The sequence below is a fragment of the Ambystoma mexicanum genome, chromosome 11 (assembly GCF_040938575.1).
Source record: "Ambystoma mexicanum isolate Mex_15411 chromosome 11, UKY_AmexF1_1, whole genome shotgun sequence".
Taxonomy (NCBI): domain Eukaryota; kingdom Metazoa; phylum Chordata; class Amphibia; order Caudata; family Ambystomatidae; genus Ambystoma; species Ambystoma mexicanum.
This window is the reverse complement of record NC_090934.1, coordinates 1,479,238,681-1,479,264,438: the sequence shown is the minus strand read 5'-3', so window position 1 is coordinate 1,479,264,438 and position 25,758 is coordinate 1,479,238,681. Positions and strand designations below refer to the sequence as shown.

General features: G+C 47.3%; 1 protein-coding gene across 1 annotated transcript in view; it reads right to left on the bottom strand.

Annotated features, from left to right (window-relative positions):
* Window positions 1–941: 941 nt before the first annotated feature.
* UNC45A (unc-45 myosin chaperone A) overlaps window positions 942–25,758 on the bottom strand; it is a 239,197-nt gene continuing 214,380 nt past the window's right edge. Inside the window, exons 19-20 of the mRNA XM_069625194.1 lie at window positions 4,813–4,968; window positions 942–4,111 (exon numbers count right to left, since the gene is read on the bottom strand). Of these exons, the coding sequence (XP_069481295.1) occupies window positions 3,836–4,111; window positions 4,813–4,968 (432 nt within the window). The 3' untranslated portion in view covers window positions 942–3,835. The remainder of the gene's footprint in view (window positions 4,112–4,812; window positions 4,969–25,758) is intronic.

Genomic DNA, 25,758 nt, shown 5'->3' with positions numbered 1-25,758 from the left:
TCCAGTGTTCATGCCTATTGCAGGAGTTGCAGAGACAGTACTGGTTTAAAGAACCCTCAGAGCGAGTGAAATTAGCTGAGCGCCTGCAAATACTTGTTGAATTTCATGATTAACCAGAAAGTAATTTGTATAACGTAAAAAGGAAAGACAGATGAACTCTAATACATTTCTGGAACTAAAGTAATCTTCAGGAAAAGCAAGCTATGTTTACCTTGAACACAGAAGTCAGTTAAAAGAGTCAAACCTAAAATAGTGTTCAGCAACATTTTGTGTGACTGTTCTTAAACTCTCAATGAGATGAAGACTTGTATTTTTTTGTAAAAACTGTTCCTTCCAGTTCTTCGAGGAGGGACAAGAGGTACAGGTTTCATTACAGGGAAGGGAGGGAAGTGAAGAAAGACTAAGAGAATTAAAGCCAATATTAATATTGTTCGTTTTCTGCAGATGTCTTTCACCTGAAGAAGGGAATCTGTTTATTATTTCTCCAATTCCCCTTTCCCTTGGGGGGTGTTTGGACTTCAGCTGTGCTAAATTCCAGTTGTTGATCAAACATCTTTAGGGGTCTGTGTGGTTCAGCAGCTCCTGTGGACAAGAGAACTCCGGACCGGACGTATGTTGCCTCCCGCCATCCTCATGAAGATGGTATCAATAGTATTGCAGCTCAACAGGAAGCTTTAAAACAAGACAAAACATAAAATCCACTCATCGATGCATATTTGCCCCAAAACAATCTCTCAACAAATATTTTGCTGAAATGAATTCTAGGCAGCATGTCATTTAGTTACTCACCTTCTGCAAACAATAGCAAAATACCTGGCCCAATATGGCAGCGATATACATAAAAAACGAAGTGATTGCCAGTTACTCCAGTAGTCCCAAGCGGGATATCAGCGAAAAGCTCTGGAGAAAATTCACATGTAATAAAGAAATAAAGACACAGGTTTATAAAAGGTGTGAGCTTTATTATATTGTGATTATGTACGGGCATTCGTGTATTAAATAGTTAGCACCTAGGACCTGCGGCACATGAGCCGAAATCCAACAGTGCATTTCAGGAAATGCATAAAAAATAAATTAAAGTGTACGAACATCAAGTATCGAGTCCCGACGTCTTCAAAAATAAATCTTTGCCGTAAAGAATACAGCATCTGTGCAAACAAGGTTCACCATGCAGTGCATGTAGAAAATAATGATGGTCTACCGCCATGACATGTGAAATGCATCAGAACATAAAAATACAAAGGTTTATCGAAGCATAAGAACCAGGAGCAGAGAATAAGAAACAAGAAAACAGGAATGCATTCTCTCAAGTAGCGACACATCAGCAAACCTCGGTCTATGTTCACAAAAAGCTTTCCTGATTCATGTCAGTGTTTTATAGGGTCAAACCTGTTGCCATGCAAAGTCCTCTGATCAGGACTTTGTTTAATCAGCGCTGAGTTTAGTGCATCACTTCAACCCTCCACCGCGGCGAATGTATGCGTCACATTCTTGGCACCAAGTTCCTAGTGCGAACAACCTGACATGTGTTCTGAATACATTTAGTGCTGAATGGGATTAGCACTGTATAACAATGTGTTCCGCAGTAACGTGAACGGGATTTGGGATACCAACTGATTATACTATCTACATCAATTGATTACAATCAGTATTGGTTGTGGTCATAATGATCCAGGTGATATAACTATGGCATCTATTTAGGATGCCAATCTTTCATGCATCAAAGCGAGAACTCAGTTATTGGAGTTAAAATGGACACGCGTATTCACCACTTACATTCAACGCTCCTATAATAGAAGAGTCCTAGGAAACAGACAAACCTGAAGAGAAGAGCCTTAAAAACATATTCAAATCAAAACACATCGACTTTGCGCATCAGCTGTCACCGGGGCTGCTCCAGTGAGGACAATGCAAGCTGATCTCAAACAATTCTAATTACACTAACTTTAGGTAGGAACTATGGCCTGGGAAGGTACAATCTCCAACTAGTGGTTAACAAGGGGGAAGACACCCAGGAAAGGGTGCTTCATTTGTCCCTTCGGTGCAGCAAGGAAGACCGCGTCGTCAGTCTCTAGGGTAGGCTTGGAGCCTGCAACTGGGTAGACGTTGGACAACTATTTGGGGTATGATTGAACCCTTTAAGACCTTCTGTAATCAAAAAGTGCACAGAGCAGACCACAGGTGTGATATTCATAGGATGCGGACATGCATGCAACTGTGATCATTTGTTCGATTGAAAAAACACACAAACACAAAACAGTCAGAGCTTGTATAATTGACCAGTTACAGCTTTGTAGTGTTGAAAATGCAAATCTTAACTTGCAATTATGCTCCCAGTAAAGCTTCTGGGGAAGAAAAGAGGTTCTGCAAAGGAGCTAGTGCTGGCTCTCTTCCTGTGCATACGAAGACGTAGCGCAGGTTGGAAACACTCGGCCCTAAAACAGGGGCTCCCTGATGGCCGGGGCTCGCCGTCAGCAGAAACCAAAGTAAAAGCGGTGTCCTGTAAAGGATGATTTAGGACAAACTTAACTTAAAAGCATCAGAACAAGAAATCAATGCTATAACCGAAGGCACACACTTACAGCACAGCTGGATTGTCAAACACTCCTAATCTAATCACCTTCCTTTGAAAATACCACAAGGAATACTTGGCCCAAGGATTAACGTTTCAGGTCATGCCGTACCCACGACATGCCTAGGTGCCCCCACCGAACTGTAGCTTTCCATCGCCTTAATAGGAATAATTAGATTGGACGGAACATGTCTGCATCACAGCGCGTTATCTTACCAAAAGCCCTAATCAACACTCATATGTAAACAAAGACATGTATGAAACACTGAAAAAGTTTTAAAAAAAACAGCAGTAAAACGCACAATTCTATTTAGATGTGCATCAAAATACATGACAAGTGACGTAGATTTCAAATGTTTTGTAAATGCTTTTTGTGGGTCCATTACTACCAACCAATGTACAATGACAACCCCCCCCCCAACCCCCACGGCGAAAATGGTGCATAACAAATCCAAGATTCTTCAAATGCTGACACTCAATGTGCATAAAACATGTGTGTTATTTAAGGCAGGTGACCCTCCATGGGGGTGGTGTGAAACAAAAACAGCTACACATGTGACAATAGTTGATTGATTTAAAGAGATGGGGCAGAAGTGTATCAGACGTGTGGGGAGGCAAGTCGTGCACATGTAAAACTAGCATTTAAAATACTAAAACTGAGACGAACCAGATACACTGGTGACCTAGAAAGCAGAGGCCCCACTACTTTCGTTTGGCCCCTGCAGATCATTCCCCTGTTCGCAGGGGCCAGGAATGTCTCTGCAGCATCGAGTGGAACGCATAAGAGTGTGCACAAGGCCAGGAATGTCTCTGCAGCATCGAGTGGAACGCATAAGAGTGTGCACAAGGCCAGGAAGGTCTCTGCAGCATCGAGTGGAACGCATAAGAGTGTGCACAAGGCCAGGAAGGTCTCTGCAGCATCGAGTGGAACGCATAAGAGTGTGCACAAGGCCAGGAAGGTCTCTGCAGCAGTGAGTGGAACGCGTAGGAGTGTGCACAAGGCCAGGAACGTCTCTGCAGCAGTGAGTGGAACGCGTAGGAGTGTGCACAAGGCCAGGAACGTCTCTGCAGCAGTGAGTGGAACGCATAGGATTGTGCACATGAAGATACAGGCAACACTAAGGGCTGCTGGAAAAAGAAAGCCGGGTGACATGCCCAGAGGTCCGTAGAACCAATGCAGAAAACGTTCCCTCACGCAGAGCATTATAATGCCATCCAAACAGTACAAGGCATGGTGTGCGGGTGAGAATACTCAGAATGTTTTCAGAGACAATCCTCGTTATTATTAGGCTGGATCAGCCCAAACTCCACAGCTTTGGCCAAGCACTCCTTTGCAGCTAAAGAAACTGGGAGTTTCTTCTTGTCCCCACCCTCCTTTGCCAGGACAGACAGAATCTCCAGCATCTCACTCTCCATCAGTTTTCCCGCCAGCTCCTGATTGGCCGTCATCATGTTCAGAACCACCACTGTCCCCCGGTGCTGGAGTTCCACTTGTTCGCTCAGCAGCAGGGCCTGCAGGATCTCCAGCCAGTGTACGGTCTGCAGACAAAGATGAAAAGATTCATTTGAGACTAAAGTCAATGTCTAGGAGAAACTCTTAGGAAATAATCCCACCAAGAGGCCACTGGCCTGAGGGCCGCCTCGCCGAGGGGTCCATTCTGTTCTCATTTAACTGCACAGTGTCAAAAATATATACATATATATGAAAACTTAATAACGAAAATGGAGCAGGATTTACAATCTGATAGGATGACTAATTTTAGTCCCAGAAAAGAAGAGTTGGTGCACTGAGCAGCGGGAGGGGCTCCTGATGCAGTAGGACAAATCATTCTTCCCAAATGGTTCTCTATACAGTATGGCACTGGTTCACAGTGCGTTCTTGGCTAACTTCTGTAGCAATTTGTTTCCAATATTTGTGTAAAAAATGTACATTAGATGCCTGCTTCGAATTCATATTTGACAATAAAGATAGACAGGCTGCTTTATTAAAAGGATAACTCGAGAGGGTGAAACAAGGAAGTTAAAAGTAACAGTGATTTCTTTCCTCATCGGAAGAGGGGATGGAAAAAGGAATCGGACATTTCATGGAATGGTTCTTTCTCTCTAGGCTCCTTCATGGTTTGCAGCACATTACCACAAACGGTTGCATACACTACATTTCCCCTGTGTCTCCAGAGCTCAGGGTGCGGCCCATTATAGCCCTACATTTCATCACTGTGCAGTATCGGGTCTAAACTCACCGCTTTAGGAATTCTTTCGCACAGTTCAGGCATTAATGAGGTCAGCATGGCCAGGGCTCCTGAAGCAGCGCGCCGCAATTTCTCATCATCTTCGCCACTGTACAAAACCATCAGTTTCAGCCGGTCTGAGCCCTCGGCCAAAAACAGCTCTTGTACCTAAAATTAACACATCACACTTACTACAGAATATCAGAGGAGGAAGCGCTTTCTTTCCACTTCCTCACAATTCAATTCCAGATCTTCAAAGGTCTTCTAACTTATCACAGAACACAGACTGTTAACATAAGCGCCGGATGAATATTATGTGTGTTACATTGATTTAGAAGAACAAGTTACTTTCTTACCTGGTAACGTTCTTTCGATGGGATGGTCCGACGACGTATTCCATATCTATGACATGTAATCACCACAGCTGTGCTGCTTCGGAAACTTTTTTCCTGCGTCGATGACGTCGATGCGCCGTCGTCGAGGACCTCCTCTGACGTCATCCGATGTGATAAGTAGGACGCACGACGCCCGTAGCCTCAGTTGTAGTTTTTTCCCCCAGAACGTGTGACATTAGTCAACTGCCAGTCAGACACAAAACCTTGCGGAACGTAAGCTGCAATCGCAAAATAAATTCTGCAGCGGGGAAGGCAGGGAGGGAGCGATATGGAATACGTCGTCGGACCATCCCATCGAAAGAACGTTACCAGGTAAGAAAGTAACTTGTTCTTCGAGGGGATTGGGTCCTCCGACGTATTCCATATCTATGACAGACTCCCAAAGCAGTACCAGAGCAAGGAGGAGGGAAAGAATTTAGAATCAAATTTAGAATTGCAATCAAATAGCAGAGCAAAGGACCGCCTTGCCAAAGGCCAGATCCTGTCCTCGGATGGAATCGAGAGAATAGTGACGTACAAATGTATGTACTGAAGCCCAGGTGGCTGCATCACAGATGTTGCGAATAGGAACACCCCCTCTGCAGGGCAGTAGATGCAGCCATACCCCTGGTAGAATGGGCCCGCAAGCCAGCCGGTGGGTCCTTACCCGCCAAGCGGTAACACTCCGAGATGGCCAAAATAATCCAGCGAGACAAAGTCTGTTTTGTCACAGCTTGCCCCAAACGCTTTCCAGCGTAACCAATAAAGAGTTGATCGTCCACTCTGACCCGGGACATGCGTGAAACATAAAAGCTTAAAGCTCTCCTAGGATCAAGCCTATGGAGCCTCTCCTCTTCCTTACCAGGATGCGGAGGAGGATAGAATGCCGGAAGAACAACCTTCTGGGCCAAATGAAATTCCGTCACTACCTTCGGGGGAAAAGAAGGACGAACTCTAAGGACAACCCTGTCCTTGTGAAATACAGTGAAGGGTGGTTTAACTGAAAGTGCCTGTAACTCACTCACTCTGCGAGCGGAAGTAACCGCAACTAAAAACACAGTTTTCAGAGTTAACAGCCTCAAAGGACAAGAATATTAAGGCTCAAACGGAGCACCCATAAGAAACTTAAGAACAAGGTTTAAATCCCAACCGGGCACCAGGAAAGGTGACGGAGGGAACACATTAGTGAGCCCTTTCAGAAACTGTGAAATTAAAGTGATTTTGAAGTAAGAACACTCTTCAGACGAGCGCTTAAAGATGGACAGCGCCGCCAGGTAACCTTTAATGGTACCCACTTGCAAGCCCTTGTGGACCAAAGAAAGTAAAAAGGACAGACCCATAGGGATGTCACATGCAAAAGGATCCACATTCTGAACTCTGCACCAGTCGCAGAACTTACGGCACCGGTACAGAGACTTTGTTGCTGGCCTTCGGGCCGAAAGCAACACCTCCATCACGTCTTCAGGGAGGTCCCAATCCTTATACCTCAACCTTTCAGAAGCCAAGCGTGAAGGTTAAGGGATCTGACCTCTGGATGGAGAACCTGACCTCCCTCCCGTGAGAGCAGATCGTCTCGGTAGGGAAGACGACGTGGAGGGCAGATGGATAAGTCGAGAAGGTCCGGGTACCATGTCCTCCGAGCCCACGCCGGAGCAATGAGGATCATCCGGGAACCGAACTTCCGTAACCTCCGAGCACTTGCGGGATGACGGGGACTGGAGGAAACGTGTACAGCAGCGGGAATGACCACTCCACCACGAACGCGTCTCCTAAGGCTCCTTTTGGAGGAAATTCCCGCAAGCAAAACCTTTCGCACTTCCGGTTGACACTGGAGGCAAAGAGATCCACTTGAGGGGTCCCCCAAAGGGCGATGATCTCCAGGAGACTCCCCTGAGCCAACTCCCACTCGTGAGAGATCGTGCTGTGCCTGCTCAGAGCGTCCGCCGTCACGTTGTCGTCTCCGGCCAGATGAACTGCCGAGATCGAAACTTCCTGCTGGATGGCCCAGAACTCGAGCTGCATCGCCTCCCTGCACAGAGGAAGTGACCCTGCCCCCCCCTTTTTGTTGAGGTAGTGCATGGCCACTGTGTTGTCCGTCAGGATCAGGACACTCTTTCCTCGCACAGTCGGCAGAAAAGCCTTGAGGGCTAGCCTGACGGCCCTCAGCTCCAACAGATTGATATGGAGTCTGGACTCCGACGGAGACCAACGACCGCTGACTGTCAGTCCGTTGGCATGAGCTCCCCATCCCGTGAGGGATGCATCTGTCACGATCGTCACCTCCAGCCAGGGAAGCCAAAATGGAGCCCCCTTCATCAAGTTGCCTTCGACGGCCCACCACAGAAGGTCCCGGGCGACCGAGGGCGGCACCTGAACCAGGTCCAACATCCTGCCGGAGGACTGCGACCATTGCATCTTGAGTGCCCACTGCAAAGATCTCATCCGCAGGCGAGCCTCTGGCACCAGAAGAATGCAGGATGCCATGAGGCCGAGCAACCTCAAGAACTCAAACGCTGGGAGTGTCTGTGCATGCTGAAACTTGTGCACCATCTGCTGAATGTGAAGAGCCCTCACCTGGGGAGGAAAATACTGCCCCAGGAAAGTGTCGAGCACTGCTCCGATGTACTGGAGCCGCTGTGTTGGCGTCAAATGGGACTTCTTTAAATTGAGGGAGAAGCCCAGCCTGTGAAGGGAGTGGCAGGTGACGGACAGATGATCCAGGACTTGCTCCCAGGACTTGCTCGGGAGAGCTCCCCCTGATCAACCAATGGTCCAGGTAGGGGGTAGACGTGAATCCCCCCTTGCCTGAGATGCGCTGCCACCACCACCATGAGCTTGGTGAAAACCCTCGGGGCGGAGGTCAATCCGAACGGCAGGACCCGAAACTGAAAGTGCGAGTCTCCAACCGCGAACCTCAGGTACTTCTTGTGCTTGGGATGGATCAGCACATGGAAGTAAGCATCCTTGAGGTCGAGAGACACCAACCAGTCCCGAAGCTGAAGGGCCTGGAGGACTTGAGAGTAACCATCTTGAACTTGTCCTTCCTTAGGAGTTTGTTCAAACCGCGCAAGTCCATGATGGGTCTCAAACCCCCGTCTTTCTTCGAAATCAAAAAATAAGGGGAATACCATCCCTTGTTCCTCTCCGCTACAGGCACCAGTTCTATGGCGCCTTTCTCCAGCAGGGCTTGAATTTCCTGCGCAAGGAGCGGATCCGGACTCTGCAAAGAGAGGTTCCCCGGTGGATTGTTGCGAGGCCTGTGCCGAAAGGGAAGACAGTAGCCGTGGGTTATGATCTCCAGAACCCACACATCTGAAGTAATGGCACGCCACTCTACAAGATGCTGCGCCAGCCTTCCCCCAACCGGCGAACCATGGGGCATGGCCTCATGACTGAGTGGTAGCGGCTGCGGCGTTACCTGAGGGCAAAGAGGCAACTGCCTGAGCGGCCTTGGCACCACGGGTACCCTGTCGTCCACCTCTGGTTCCCCTGCGTTGGCCTCTTTCACTGCCAGCTCCTCTCGCTTTACTGAAGGACGAGTAATAGCGAAAGGAACCACCCCTCCATTGCTGTCCCCTAGGACGAAAAGGCAGAGGTTGGCGAACTGCAGCGCCCAACGACTTTGCTGCAGCTTTTGAAGTCTGCAACCTCTCAAGGCTCTCGTCAGCCTTGCTGCCAAAAAGGTGTTCACCGTCAAAGGGCATGTTGAGGAGCCGGGACTGCACATCAGGAGCAAACCCCGACTTCCGCAACCACGCAAACCTGCGTATCACGGTGCTCGCCGCCATGGACCTGCTGACGCATTCAGCCAAGTCCAAACCCGACTGAACGGACTCACACATGGCATCCTTACCATCCTGGACCATAGCAAGGAAACCATCCCGTTCGTCCCCTTCGGGAATATGTTCAGCCGCTAACGCAACACAGTTCCACAGAGTGTGAGTGAAACGAGACAAGGCACAAATGGAGTTGGCCGCCTGAAGCGCCATACCACCAGAAGAAAACACTTTCTTCGCCCAGCCATCAAAACGTTTGTCGTCCCTATCAGGAGGGATGGTAGGGAACGACGCCTGCTTTGCCGGGGCCATGGCCGCCTGCACCACCAAACTCTCCGGAGTGGGGTGCCTGGTCAAGCAGCAGGGGTCGCAACTGGCTGGGCGGTATTTTCACAACAAGGACCTGCCCACCGCCGGGAGACTCTCCGGAGCAGTCCAAGCTGCCGCCACCCTTCTCTGTAAAGCCATATGGAACGGCAGTACCGGGTCAGTTGGGGGACCAACATCAAGGATGTCCGTGAGATCATCCTGCACAAACTCCCCTGGTGGAGCAGACCATCCCAAGTACTCAGAAACCCTAGCCATAAGGCGTCGTACGAGGAATCGGGATGAGAGCCAGGCTCAGGCCGACAAAACTCCACCTCCGGAGAGGTGTCCAGTCCACTGGCATCATGCAGTGCCTGCCTCAAATCGTCAAACTGACTATGGCCCGAGACAATTTCATCTGGAACCTGACTAGGGACCAGGCCATCAGAATCATCATCCGGCTCTGAAATATATTCCAGGTGGCGAAAAGAAGGCACCAGAGAGTGCTTGCTCTTAACCAGAGCCTTCCTAGGGGGTTCCCCCGTGCCACGGGGTACCTCTGACACAAAAGGCGTCGAGGGCGTCGAGCGAATCGGCGCCGAGAGAACAGGCATCGGCGTCGAGGAAATCGGCGTTGACGTCGGGTGCAGCGCCGCCGGCGGCGTCGACACAGTCCTCGAAGCCGGAGCTCCGAGCGTGTCCTTCGACGACCTCGAGAAAGCCTGTCGACGCCCTCAACGCCTCAGACGTCGATGTCTTCCTCGAAGACATCACAGGTGCACACGGTCTGGAACGCGTCGAGGACCGGGACCTGGAACGGGTACGTCGAGAACGAGTCCCCTTGTCCGAACAGGACCTCTCCCGTGACTCGTGCCGACCACTCTTGCGAGCGGTGTCTCTCGACCTCTCACGACCGACCCCACTCGGGGGCGCGGACGGCTTAGTACCCTGCGACTCGAGAATCGCCAGCATTTTCTTCCCGAAGGAAGCCCATTCCTCCGGCGTCGCACGGCTGGTGGGGTAAGCGACATGCTGGGCAGAGTCCTCCGAAGAGGACCTGGAAGACGACCAGTGTCGGCGCTTCCGAGAATGCCTCGAAGAGGCTGAGGAGTGGCGAGACCGACTCCTAGAAGGAGACCCACGAGACTTCAGACGATGACGTGGAGAGTCTCATCTCGAATCATCCGTCGAAAGCCCCGCAGACTTCGACTTCCGGGGCTTGGACACCCGACCTACCGACAACTTCTTACGTTCACGTAAGGCTTTGGACGTGAGCTACTGGCAGTCGATACAGTCATCCGTGTCGTGGGCCTCCCCGAGGCACCAGAGGCAGGCGTCGTGCAAGTCCGTCACCGACATCTTGGACCCACACTCCCCGCACTTCTTGAAGCCCGGACGCGGGGTCGAAGAAGAAGACATCTTCACACAAAGGATTTTCACAAAAACGAACAGGTTCGAAGAACCAAGAAGAACAGAACTCCAAAGAGTCGAGGTGTTAACCGAGATTTACAAAGCAACACGTTTGCGGAAAAAACGGAACTGAGGCTACGGGCGTCGTGCGTCCTACTTATCACATCGGATGACGTCGGAGGAGGTCCTCGACGGCGGCGCATCGACGCAGGAAAAAAGTTTCCGAAGCAGCACAGCTGTGGTGATTACATGTCATAGATATGGAATACGTCGGAGGACCCAATCCCATCGAAAAGGCCTTTTTTGGTTTTCAACTTATGCAAAATAAAGAACAGGAAAGACTGACAGTTATTCAGCCCCTAATACTGATCTCCTTCCTCCACATGTGGTCGCCTGTCTTTATGTCTGCTCAGATCCACTCTAATGAACCCAAACAGGCCAACAAAACACACCATCTGACCCAGTTCCCAGATAAGATTTTGAAGCAGGAATATTCTACTCTCTGCTTTTTTAAGTTGGAAGTAAAATAATTTTTTTAGGAAGCAAAAATGTAAGTCCAATTCCCAATGGGAGTATTTTTTTAGTGTAAAAAATGTTTTAACTGGAAAACGGAAATGTTTTTGTAATCATTATTACTTTGCGGAGTCTGCTGCAGAGTCTTTCGGTCCGTGGTTGTGACAAGACTCTACAGCGTTTTGCTCCTGAACTTTGTGAGGAACTGAAATCCCCCTTGTCCTCTTTCTATTACCATTGCTGCCTCCTTCAAAATACCCAGCAAGCCGCGGAGTCTGCTGCAGAGTCTTTCGGTCTGTGGTTGTGACAAGACTCTACAGCGTTTTGCTCCTGAACTTTGTGAGAAACTGAAATCCCTCTTGGCCTCTTGTCCTATTTCTATTACCATTGCTGCCTCCTTCAAAATACCCAGCAAGCCGCAGAGCGGCCGTGGAGTCTGCTGCAGAGTCTTTCGGTCTTTAGGCTCTGCAGGCTTTGCTGCGCTGCAATACCCCGCTCGGACATTGCTGTAAAGGATTTCCGTGAAAGAAAACCCCCGCTGACTGACTTCGCACAGTACACAACCACAACATTCCCCCTGCGGTGAGTGATAAGCCCTCCCTCCCACCCCCCTGTTCGTCCGATCATTCTCCTCACCCCCGCACCGCTCCCTCCCCTCCCACGGCGTGTGCTCCGGCGGACACCTGCAGCCCCCTCTGTGCCTTCCTCCTCCTACCTGTGGACTGCACCTGGCACGGGGGCGTGCCTCTTCAGCTGCCCGCCCACCCCGCAGTGGGGCCCCGCTGGGGGTCTCCGGCATCCGCCTTCACGCCTGGCGGCCACCTCCCTGCACTTATCTGGTGGACCAACAAGATCTCCTCGCTCTCCCGCGACTGAACTAGGAAGCCTCCGTTTACCAAGCACTGCAACAACAGCGTCTTAGCTCCCCAGCCAGACGCCTTTCCCTCCAGTGTCTGCGGCTTCCCTGTGCTGCCGTTTCCATCCCAACACTTGACAGAGCCACCTGCTCTCTTCGTCCTTCACCACTCCCACCAGGAAGACACTGTCCACCCCCCTCCTCCCTTCCGCTTCCTCACTGCCAGACTGTTCGTGGACCGCGCTGTGAGCGCTGTTTCTCCGCCCCAGGAGACCATTCTCTCTGCCCGCATCGCCTGGTCCCCGCCTCTGTGCCCAACCTTTCAACCTCCACTCGAGTCAATTTCTTGGCGCACATCACCCTCATTCCCGGACTGCATTCCACCCGCCCGTGCCGCTGGAGGACCACACTGAGAGCAACGGCCCACCTGATACGAAAAGCTGGACTTCTTTGCTCGCACCATCAGTTTCCAGCTATATCAACAAACAACCAGTCTTCAAGATAAGCCTGCGTTTTGCCGGAATACACTCACAAGCCCAGCTGCTACCCCAACTCTTGCAAAACACAGCTAAACCACCAAATACCAAAAGCACAACGAATGCAGACGGATCCTCCAAGCACTGACTCACCAGTGTCTCACTAAGACCACAAATCACCCAGAACAAGATCCAACTCTGTGTGCAAACCGGTCCAGTTCTGCAGAAGAACTAGGACCACCACCGACACAAAGCTGCAGGAGCATGGCACCCAGATCCACATAGAGCCAAGACAATACACTTTCAGGAAACAAGAAGGAACTGCATCCGGGAAACAATACCCCACAAAGCGAATGATACTCCGCGACTACACCTGCCGAGAGACCGAAAGGGCTTGCCCCTTGGATCTCAGCAGAGCTTCTTCAACGTCCACCTTACAGGAGACCGGAAGGGCCTGCCCCTTGGACGTTGTAGCCTGCAGTCTCAACATCATTGCTTCTTACCAAGCGACCACCTCTGCTGAGATACCGGAAGGGTTCGTCCCTTGGATCTCAACAGAGTCTCTCTAAAGCCCTCTGCACAGGAGACCGAAAGGGCTTGTCCCTAGGATCCTGTAGCTTGTAACTGCAACATCAACCTTCGAACCTCTCACTAATCGAACACATCTGCTGTGAGACCAAAAGGGCAAGTCCCTTGGATCACAAGAGATCCTCTGCAACACCCTCTACTTAGGAGACCGAAAGGGATTACCCCTTGGATCCTAAACGAAACTTCTATAATGCAGCTTCCTCCAAGAACCCAGAAAGAATATCGCCTTAGGATTCTACATTGCAGCATCAATAAACACTCTCCTTCTCCGCCCAGGAGACCTAAAGGAATCTCTTCAACAACTTCAAAAGAGCAACTGTGACACGCTCAGCGCCTTGGATCCTGATAGGGCCTGTCCGACAAACATTGAAACAGACCCTAGACAAACAAAGGAGAAATGTCGGCAACTGGACCCAACCAGCAATCTGCTGTATGCCCTAAAACAAGACTAAGAACTAAACTCAACACAGCTGCTATGTCTGCCCCAGATTACTCGCAATTAACTTTGGAAGAATCACTTTGTAGAGCTCAGACAATAAAACCCGTCCTGAACCACCATCAACAGAAAGCAGACCTGGATATCGAGCATGCCCCCATCCCAGATGACCTTCCGAAAATAAAAACTGATCCTAAAACCTTGGATCTAAATAGACAAATGAACGATCAGCAAGGCTCTCAGAATCAGACTAACATACAAGCACAAATCCATAGCACCAATGCCACAACTGAGCATCATGCTATTCAAGGCACCGACACTGATAAGGACCCTAATCTAGCACCTGCAGGACCAGGAAACCCCTCTACTCAACCATCCAACGAGACTCAACCAATAGATGCTGACTCACGAAGTCACAACGAACATCAAGAACTACCACCACCGTCGTCTTTAAATCTACACCCTCTCTACCAACCAAACACCAACGAAACCGCAGTAAATGGAAAGCCAGATCTAATGATAGACGACACCTCGGTTAACGGTACCACACAACCAAAATGTGACATGAAGGTTGCGATGCCACATGAACGACTTGCATCAACACTACGCGACACAAACGCCACCAAGAAAGCTTCTGTGATAACAGAAAAATTCACCAACTTACCCTACAAGTCTCCTGATGAACTACATCAAGAACTATCTGTGCCACCCTTCGAACCAAACAAACATGAGATCTCGAACGATACTGCCAAGAAACAACCAAACGAACATACCACTGACACACTCAAGACTCTGCCTGTCAACAAAGAAGATCCATCTGCGATTATGAAAAATTCCAACATTCAGAAAATCAACGAATCTCATTCAGATGAACCACGACCTACCATTAGCTTACAAAAACCACCAAACAGCCTAACTCAACAAACGAAGAAGGAAAGAGCAAGACTAGCTAAACCTGCATGGCTACATACTCATAACTCAATCAAACTTGTTCAAGCTCCAGAAAATCTCGATAACCAAACCATAACCAAGGCAAGAAGACTCTCAATGGATATTACAGAAATTGAATCAATCATGCTAAGCCTCGAAAAACGAAAAGAATTATCTGGCAACATAACTGGAAACCGACAATCACAGCTTACCTCGACTCCATGCATGACACAAGGAAACGGACAAAGACCAAATAAAAGAGAAACTGAATCAACTCAATCAAGAAACCAAAACATTCCTACTCAATTCACTTATGATACAGACGAATCCTACTACACACCGGATCCTATGACCAAGAACGAACATCCCACACCCCATTTGAGTTCAACAGAAACCAAATCTATCAATGCAACATCCAACAAACCTGATCATGAGGATCATACCAACCCAAGGATCCAGACTACTATGCTTGACCTACAAAACGTGCTTATCATAGTGCTCTCGCAATCCATGATCCCATACATGAAGTTACACGAAGCCATGAACGATAATATCAAGGACCAAGCAACTCTTTTGGCACTGATACATTCCAAACAGATCTAAATAGAGAATTTCATAACTACAATCGAATCTCGTTTGAATTCAGAAGCAGAGAAATCCAATCAATGGCAACAACGCCTCTCAGAAATAGAAAGAAGCGACCGTCAAGAAAAAACCAACCTTAATACTGAAGTATTAGCACTACTCAAAGCCCAACATCAAACAACACAGACACCAGATACAACAAGGGATCAATTGGCACCAGCTCCTCAACCTAAGGAAACGCTCCCACAACCAGCTGGTGGACTCCAAAACATTGGCGCAACCCATACACAACGGAAAACGGAACCTGCCATAACTGCACAGCTAGAGACCCAAGATACCAATCATCCTATAAAGAACACCACAGAACAGTACCAGATCTTTTCGAAGGACAACCTGGGCACTATTATGAAACCACCACACTCAAAACTAACCAAAAAAAGGCAAACTGGCTCAAGAGCCTTCCTCAGAACAATAAAGACGACAGAACAAAGTCATTAATTACCAACAGACAAGACGATGAAACAAAGCGTTTCACTAGCCAAAGAGAAAATTCCTCGTCCCTCCACAAAGGACAATAAAACCTCAAATCAGCACAAACAGACTGTGGCCTTACAGACCCGCGGACCAACAGATCCACTGTCAGAACACTCGACCCAAGATGAAGATCTTCTCAACCTCTCAACCCAAGGAGACCAGCTAACAGATGACACACCGCCACCCAGGCATCCCGCAACGCCCTCAAGTTTCATAATAATAGATGAATACACCAACAATCACGAACCACAACAAATAGACATCTACGAAGGAATCTCACAGGACTCACTACAAGAAACCTCAGATTTATCTCACAACCCCGACTCCCCTATCTCATCACTAGCAGAATCTTATGAGCAAGTATCAGATGACTCTCTCAGCTCACGTTCATCAACCAAAACTGATTGTACTTTTCCTTCATTTGTCAATCCGCTCCAACAAAACCAAATATACGAAATCCACATTGAAAACAAAACAAACAGACCTGAACCATTAATACTTAACAGAACAAACACCCTACGACTAAATGGAGCGATTCCACAACTACAACAAATAACAACAAAAAAGATTGACTTAATAACTTTCAAAGATGACAAGCACCTAGACAAGATTGTTGCTGAACTCTCTGACCCAAATGATCAAGAACTGATCTTATCAAAACGCGCCCAACTTCTCAAACTGGGCTTTAACTGCTGGGCATCTATATCAACAAGAAAACATCAACTGAGAAAGCAGACGAGCAACCACACCAAGGATCGCTCAGAAAATGCTACACCTTGGACTCACTGCGGCCAACGGGAAGAGTGGAACAGACGTGAACGACCATTCAAAAGAATCTACGATCTATAATCCTCATTCACAGAAACTGTATCCTCAAGAATCTCTGTCTACTCTCAATCATAACAACCACTGAAACCAGACATCATATGGTCGCTCTGCTCATGGATTACTAGAGGAAACATGCATTTGTTTACCCAGCCTTCGACTGATCTTGAAAACTATCACATCATATGTCTCCAAGAAACTTGGATCAGCGAGACGCCAGCGTGCGATGGATTCCTCACCTTCCTCAATCCCGCCATAACTAAAAAACAAGGACGACCAGCATCAGGCCTGCTTACTCTAATCAAAATAAACCCTCAATGGAAAGTATTGACTAATGAAAACATCAACCCCTGGATACAATTAACAATAATAACGATGATTGAGAATAACCAATCCGAAAAAACTGCTGAAATAACAATTGCTATATTGAATCTATATTGGAACCCCGCAGTAATTACAACTGAGGCATTCATCGACGGTGTATTTATCACACTTGATAAACTAGTCGGAACTTATCATCGCCTAGAAATAATACTCTGCGGAGATCTTAACATCAATCTAATCACACAAAGCGGCACCCTCCGAAATCACGAACAACTTTCATCAAAGGCAACAAGGTGGATGAATGAAATACAAACTCGAGAGCTCATCCTTTTAAACCATGCAAGGAACAACTCAACCTCCTATGTGCCAACATGGGCCAGAGGATTCTCATCTGCAATTATCGAATACATTTTCCTTTCACAAACCCTGCATGAATCGGTGAAATCAGCCCAAACGATACTCTCAGAAAACAGCGACCACAACAAGTTAACAGTGCTTTCTCATGCCACCATCAAACAAGACTTAACCCCGAACTTATGTCCAGTTGAACTCGACGGTACTTCCTCAAGGCTCCGCATCCCGCAAGCAGCGATATCTCTTCTATCGACGAAATGTCACGCCTCGAACAAGACTGAACTTGAAAAACTGAATTACGAGTGGATCCTCCTTCCATTCCAACAAACAACCAAAAATCGACCACAAAACACCCACCTACACTCGTACAACCAGGAAATAGCAGAAAAGAAAAAGGCCCTGGCGAAATCATTAAGGCAGCTGAAGAAAACAAAAACAACAGAAAACAACTTGCAGATTTCGAAATTGAAATAAGCTTACAACAATTGGAAAGAGTCGCCAAAAAAAAAAATCTTGCTGCAAACAGCTACAGAAACCATAATGAAGACATACCAATCGAATAACACAAGAGATCTCTGGAATCTACTGAATGACAATGCTCAAAAACAGCACAAGTTAACGGCCAATGTACCGCAAGAAACTTGGGTTGCCCACTTTTCAGACATCTACACAGATCGTACGTTCCAACCTGAAAAAGAATCGATCAATATCAAAGTAAAATGGATGGTAACCGCCACCTACGAGGACCTGCTATGTATGATTAACAACCTCAATGCATCAAGAGTACCTGGTCCTGATGGACTTTCAAACGCCGTATTGAAACAAGACCCTCCGGCATGGGCAAACTTCATGTGCCAGATAATACACATCATAAACAGGCTCCACCAAATCCCAACCTCCTGGAGATCGGCTACAATTGTCCCCATACACAAAGGAGGACCCCGCGACCAACCCCAGAATTTCCGCCCAATTGCTCTGTTGAACCCACTTGGAAAACTTTTCGCAACAACACTTCTCAGACAACTAACCTCTTGGGCAACATCCAATGGCCGGATCTCAACACGACAAACAGGCTTCACTCCTAATGGTGGAAGTAATATAAATCTACTGCTACTCCATCTCATCAAACATGAAGCCATCAACAACAAGACCACGATATATGCTGCATTAATTGACTTAAAGATGGCCTTTGATACCATATCACGGCAAAACCTATGGGCAAAACGTAAAACATGGAATTGCTCCCCGAACATTCTGGAACCAATCATCTTACTCTATTCAGATACTTCAATAAAAGTAAGACTTACAAAACAAGGCTTGACCACCAACCCAATAACCACATCGAATGGCTTAAAGCAAGGATGCCCCTTAGCAGCAACCCTCTATAACCTATTCACATCTGACATAGAACAACATCTGACCAGCAGCCAAATGAACCCGCCGAAAATAAATTCAACACCTGTCCCTGTCATGGCATATGCGGATGACATCATTCTGCTCGACAAAACTCCATCTGGACTACAAGTTGCCTTGACATTACTGAGCAACTATAAGGACAACAATGAGCTAACAATCAATGTCTCAAACACAAAGACTATGACTCTAACAAAACCACAATCAAAATCAAAATACCAACCACAATTTAACATTAGTGGAATTCGATTGGAAAAGGTCACAACATTTAAATACCTTGGCATACTTATCAACCAATCCAAGACTGAAGAACAATGGTTGGACAAAGTGGAACAAAAAGGCACAAACACTGGCACGTCAGGTATGCATACTCCACAGAAAATATGGAAAATTCTCATTTAAACCGATCATTGCCTATTATCGATCAAAATACATCCCGATAATAACATACGGAACGGAAGCAATGTTGAATACAGAAAAAGTAAACTGGATGAAACTTGAATCAACCTTCTGGCGAAAGATTCTCTGTCTCCCTCACTCGTCTCCGATGCCGAGAATTAGATACAAACTCGCAACACAATCTATTAGATCTATTGTATGCTGGAAAAGATTAGACATCTATCGTAAACTACTATCGGACGAGAAAACTCCTGCCATTCAAATTCTGAAAACCCAACCAAACACCTTTAACAACACGGTCCTAGAAAAATGGAAAAAATCTATCATTAAAGAAATGGAACAGGAAGAGATCTCTGAAGAACTCTTAATTATGCGTCCTCAACACACCAAAATCAAATTATTACAGTACGATTGGATCAAAACTATTCAATTGAAAAACACCTACAAACAGACTCTCCAATGTAACAAAAACAACAGAAACCTAAACGAACCACAGCCGTACTTGCTACTATTTCCAGATCAAAACGTCAGATCGATATTCCTGAGAATCCGCCTGAACATTCTACCAACAAACTCTTACCTTGCAACAAGACAGATCATCAAATCACAAAACTACTGTCGCTTCTGTAAAGCTGAAAATACACCGGAAACCATATTCCACCTGGTGATGGAATGTCAGTCTCTTGCACCCCAACGCAAGCACTTGGCTCCCACTTTGATCTCGCATTGCAACAAATGAACACAGAAGAAAGATGGGCTGCCATCCTCAGTGGAAAGAATAACAAATACATATACACAATTTCCCTCTTCCTCTCCAGCATCCTTGATCTCAATGGAAGAAAGGCTTGAACCATGATAATAGACAACAGACTTTTTTCTCTTTTTTTTTCCCTTCTTCAAATTATCTCACATCTGACCCACAATGATGGAAAAGTTTGACACCAAACTAAAACATCAAAAAAAAAAATTATTACTTTGCACCTAGTTATTCATACACATTAAACAATATATACGTTTACTTCTTCCCATAAGGCATTCATGATAGCAGTTAACCATATCCATGGAGCTGTGGGGGTGAAAGCAGGAGCACACGTCTGTTTTCTATTTTTTGTTGGGATTATTTTTACGGCCTGTTTTTTTGTTTTTGGGTGTATTTGCCTATTTCTGGGGAGTACAAGTGGCTTATATGCTGTTAGGGGAGTTTTCCTAAGTCTACCAGCAGGCAAGACTCTATGAAACTATACCTTGGTATACAGGCCCCAACTCCTACTTCCCCAAGAGTACTGCCCCAAGGTCTGTACTTCCCAAAAGTTTTAGTAGTATGGCAGAGCAGCCAGACTTATCTTATGAGGAGGATGTCAGCTGTAGGTAAGTACAATGAACTAAGTAAATACATAGGCCCAAAGAAACCCACACACTTGTAGTTCTAGAAAATAAACATTTATTTTATATACACAAGGCAAGGTTATATTCAGGTAGGTACTATTTAAACTCATCAACACAATAGAAAACACCAGCAACACTTCAGGTGAGCACACCAATGCCCCTGGAATGTATGCATTCATCCGAGACAGTACAAGACTCCACTCTTAGTATAATTGATATTGATATTTTATTTCTATCGCACTCGTACACAAGTGTTTCAGAGCACAGCAAGGGAGGGGAACAGGGGAGAACAAAACAGCGATCTTACTAGGCCCAGTGACATTGAGAACACGCAAGTGCATGGGAGAGGGGGAGGGGAAAAGTACACGGAAGGGGGGAGAAGTGGAAAGTGCGAAGCAAAGGAGAAACAGATACATATTAATAAATAAATAAATTATATAGGTAACACACAGTGGTAATGCAGCCAACAATTTGCAAGTGTTAGGTTTAAGGCAGCAGACAGGGTAGGTCTGATAAGTGCAGAAAGAAAAAGGGGGGTCTGTATGGGTACAGATACAGACCCCAGTGCAAGGGGTGGCCCGGAGGCAGTGCGGGAGGGTCGCAGGGTGAGCAGGTACCTGGGCCCGGAGGACAGTGTGTGGCCAGGTGCACTGTGCCAAGAGAGAACAGATCGGCAGGGGAGAGGGGGAGTGAAGGCAGAAGGAAAGAGGAAGGTCTTGAGGTGCTCCCGGTACCGGAGATGGTTCTCCTCAAGTTGTAGAGTAGCAGGGAGGATGTTCCAGAGGAAGGCCCGAGCTACAGACAGATCTACCCACAGCTTGTTTCGAATTTAATCAGAGATTTCAGAGCTGGAGAGATACAATCCCAGGGCTTGAGGCCAAGGCCAAGTCTTGCAGTCCTGTTGTGGATGATTTGGAGAGGGCGGAGAGGAGAGGCAGGTAGATTTAGAAAGAGGCTGTTACAATAGTCCAACCTAGAGAGAACCAGAGCTTGGGATACCATGAGCTTCTGGGGGAAGGAGAGGAAAGGCAGAGTACCTCTGAGGAGGTGCAGTAGGAAGTTTGACTTTTTAGAGACCTCAGAGATGTGGGCAGAGAAGGAAAGGGTGGAGTCAAAGATGACCCTGAGGTTCTTCGCCTCGCAGGTGGGGCTAGGAGGAGGGCCAAGGGAAGCCGGCCAGAGAGTGAGGGGAAAGGATGGTGAAGGTGTGCCGATGAGGAGGATCTCTGTCTTGCTGGCATTCAGACAAATATCAGTGGCAGCACACCAATCTTGAATGGCAGTTAGGCAATCAGAGATGGGAGAGGAGGTGGTCAAGGCAGCCTGAAAATGAGTTGAGTGTTATCAGCGTAGCACTGGAAATTTGAGCAGAAAATGGCAATGCAGTGGGCGAGAGTTGCCAGGTATTGGTTGAAAAGCCAGGGCGAGAGGTTATACCCCTGGGGAACATCACAGGTAGAGAGGAAGATAGATGATAGGAAGGACCCAAGTTAAGGCTGCAACACCGGAGTTCATGGTAGCGTAGACAGAGCAGCCAGGCTTATTTTAGGAGGTAGAGAGGGCTGTAGGAAGGTACACTGAACCTGTAGTACACCAAGGATTCAATGGAAACACTTAGGCCAAGATAAATTCGGGAGGGGGGGGTGGGGTAAGTACTTGGTCATACATAGAATTAAAAACACAATATAAAAACACCCCACCATGCTTCAAAGAACACAGACCAAAGCATAGAAGTTGTTTAGAAAACGAACAGCATTTCTAGGCAAGTCAGACCTTATCATACACATTTAGTATAGGACACACCTATCCATGGGGAGTAAAACCAGTAGTTAACTTTTGATTACTTTACAGTTAGTCAAGGGTAGTAGACCCTGTCAGTTAGGTAGTGATGCTCAGCAAAGAAATCCCATACACCAACCTGCAAGTATACTTTTCTGAATAGTACAACACTCATTCAAGGAACAGTAAAAACCTGATCTCACAATGGAGTTTGTTGAAAGGATCAAAAGTATCCTACCCGTTGTTAGGCAAGATGTTAACCTTAGTGCTAAATCTACCTCACTTGTGAGAACCCCATAACCTTTTGCTTTACTGATGGATTATTTGACCCTTTTTCCACACTCGCAGATCCTTTTACTCTTTTTATGGATGTCATTTTTTAGACTCGCCATAGTGTCCTTTTAATTGTTTTTATTTTTGACAACTTTTGGTATATGACTTTTTATTGTTACAGGGTGGCCCTCTTGGGCTCCCATTTTACTTTCGCTGGCTAACCTTTTAATTATAACTACATTATAATTAAAATTGGTTATTTATAATGCGCTTAATACTCAGAGGTTTCTAACCACAGACCCAGGGATCAAACCTGTGTTGCTCCGCATCGTCTTACTTCCAAGACTCTACAGTTGAGAACTAGAGTTTCCAAGGGTAGAAAAGATATTTCTATACCTTCTACATTTTGTTAGGTGAAACCAGCACACCCCACCTTATGTGGAATGCTGGGGAGATACAATTTATCCCCTTTCTCACTGACATCGTAACAATTCTGTTACAGGGACAAGCTTACCTTTAATGGCTGGTGGCAGTGACCCTTTTTACTAATTTGGTGCACCTTTACTGCGGGCTGTTTCCACAGCCTTGGTAAAGGCACCCATGGGTGCCCATTTTACCAAAATGGCCCCAGTCTTCTTTTTATACAATTGTTGCGCTTCTTGTCCCTTCTTGGATCTCCCCCTGCCCTCCAGGATGGGGAAATCCATTGTGTGATTTTTATCTTCAGCAGGAGACCTTGGTCAAGTCCACTCAGGCTCTAGAGTGTCTGTCGGCGAGACCGGGGAGGGCTACAAGGAAGGAAGTGCCCTTGATCTCTAGAAACCGGTACTTTCACGAGCATTGGAAAGTGAGAAGCCCAAGACTGGGAAGTGACGCTGAGCTATCTGACACTGTGCATCAAAAGTATCCGGGCCGCTCCTGCGTTGATAACCCAGGTCGGGAGGAACGATTGTCGCCTTGCTACTGTCCTTGGTTCCTGCAAGAAAGCCGTGCCAGTAAAAGCAGCACAGCCAGTGAGTCGGAGAAACCAATACAAAATCAGCTTATGTTTGAACCAAGGTTGCAAGCAGCAACATTGTAGGAAGAAATTCACAAAGGACAGTGTTTGAAGCGCACATGATGAGAGGCGCGAACAAGTGGAAACTAAATGAGTGAATGTACTTTGAAAAAGCTAAAAAAGATACCAGTTACAGAGTGGTCCGGCGCAACGTGGGTGCTCATTTAAAGGACTCTGTAAGGTATTCAACGGAGTGGCAACTGCATTGTAAAAAAAGGAACTTCGTATCGAAGTGGTCCTGTGACGGGTCAAGCTAAACCCTGTGCACATTCGAAAGTCTTCGATAAGTATAAAGTGAACTGCATTTGGTCCGAGTCTGGCTGAGAGAGACTAATTGAATGTGAAGAAGGGATCTGAGCCCGGCTGAGGGTGATCCAGGGAGAGACACCCAAATCATAATTTTAAGAAGAAAATAACTTTCTATTTTTGTACATCAGGTTCTCCGAATCAAAAGACTGATGGAAAAGAGACTTTGGCACAGAGGCCCCTGATGCTGGAATGGGAATGGTATCCTTGTGTCAAAAAAAGCCAGATTGTGTACTGTGAGAAACCTGAAGGTGTCTCACCCGCTAGCTCCTGGGGGTCTGTCATCCAGGTGGCCAGAACACGGCCATCGCTATTGGATCCAGTTCCTGAGGGTGGACCAGTGGTGGAGGATCACCTGGATGAGGGGTCCTCAGGGAGTGGAAGTGGGATACCAAAGGTAGAGACGCGGTAGCCACTTCCTTATGACATCTTTTCCCCATCCTGGCCGGTAGGATACTCCGAAACTCTACCCCCCTCCCACTTTCCATCAAGAACACTTTTTCACAGCGTGAACGACAATGGACCAATACCCAAGCCGTTTACCTGAAACATCCCAACACAAGGATCAGGCAGAGTCGGCAATTACCGACAACTACACACACCCGACTACCCTTTCCTTCCCTTCCCCATTGGGATAAAAGGCGGAGCACACAAGCACACTCCGAGCAAGTCAGAACGCACGAGGGAGCAGCCATTCTAGGACGGCAGTTCAAAGGGACGAGAAAGGCGGCGAGACCTGAAAGATGTCAAGGAGAGAGTTGCCCTGGCCCTTTTCAAACCAGATCCGCAAAGCCTCTGATGAAAGATACGTAACACCGGGAATCGCAGCAGACAGGTGGTGCGACGGATGTCAGCGGTACATGGCCGCCTCCCGCACTGATTATGATGGGGATGGTGGCCATCAAGGTACCGTCCTGGTCATCAGCGGAAAAAGGGCCTGAACGAGTTCAACACCACCGGTAAGTGGGAAGCACCTGATAGTAGAGCAGCCTGTACTGTATTTTATTGTATTTTGTTATTTATATAGCGCTCTTTCCCCACTTGCGTTGCCTCAATGCGCTTTTTCCTTGGTTGAACGCCCTTGGTGACTGTAGTCGATGTGGTTAGATATTCTAGGAAATAATTTTAGATGCGTGTGTGCATGTTTGCCATTCTAAGACTTAGGTGGCTGGCAAGGCTCGACTAAGCAGATAAGTAGAGGTCAGACACGTGGGTGGGTGCTCTTGAGGATAGAGATAGATTGCTGATGTTGAGTCTATGTGAGGCCAGCTAGACCAGGTTCTTTCGAGTGGTGGTCGCTGTATGCTAGTGATAGAGGTATTGTGGTATGCCAGGTGTTTCAGTCTGCACAGCTATGTGTGAAACTAGGCCGGATGTGCTTAGCCGTAGACGTGTTCTATCATGCATGAATGCGTGGCCGTGCCTGCGGCCTGTGTCCACGCTAGTGGTGTGAGCAATACGTACTGTAGGCTGCGGGACTGCTTATTTGTCCGGGTCGAGATTTGAGAGTCTTATAACAATGGGCCGCGTATTCCTACTGTAGCTGGTATCAGCGCATGATAACCAGAGACGGTGTCTGAGCCTAGCTTAGAGGATCCTGTAAAGTGGGAAAAGGCCTATGTTCACTGTTTCAAAGGTATAAGCATATGGCAAACCTAGATTGAGGCTACAACTAGTATTGAGGATTCTGTATAGGGTAGAGAGGCCTGGGTATCACGCTGCAGTGTGATTCGTCGTATAGTAAGCTAGGCTGGAGGGGTGCACCCAAGATTGAGAATCCTGTATGGTGGGCAGGCGGCCCAGGTTTCGCAGTGCAGGAGGTCTCCACATATAATGAGCAAACAGAGGGAGGTACCGCTCGATTCGTGTAGGTGGGGGGGGGGGACTAGGCTTGACAGGTTGTAGGTTTCAGCCTATTGTTTAGTAGGTATCCGTGATGTAAACAGGCATCAATGGTTTGATGTACCTAGCTTGGGGGATATGTTTGTGGTGAGAGATTATGTCACGTCTCCCAGTACACACCCTGCTAGGCATTCTACAGTTACACCGATCAGCCCG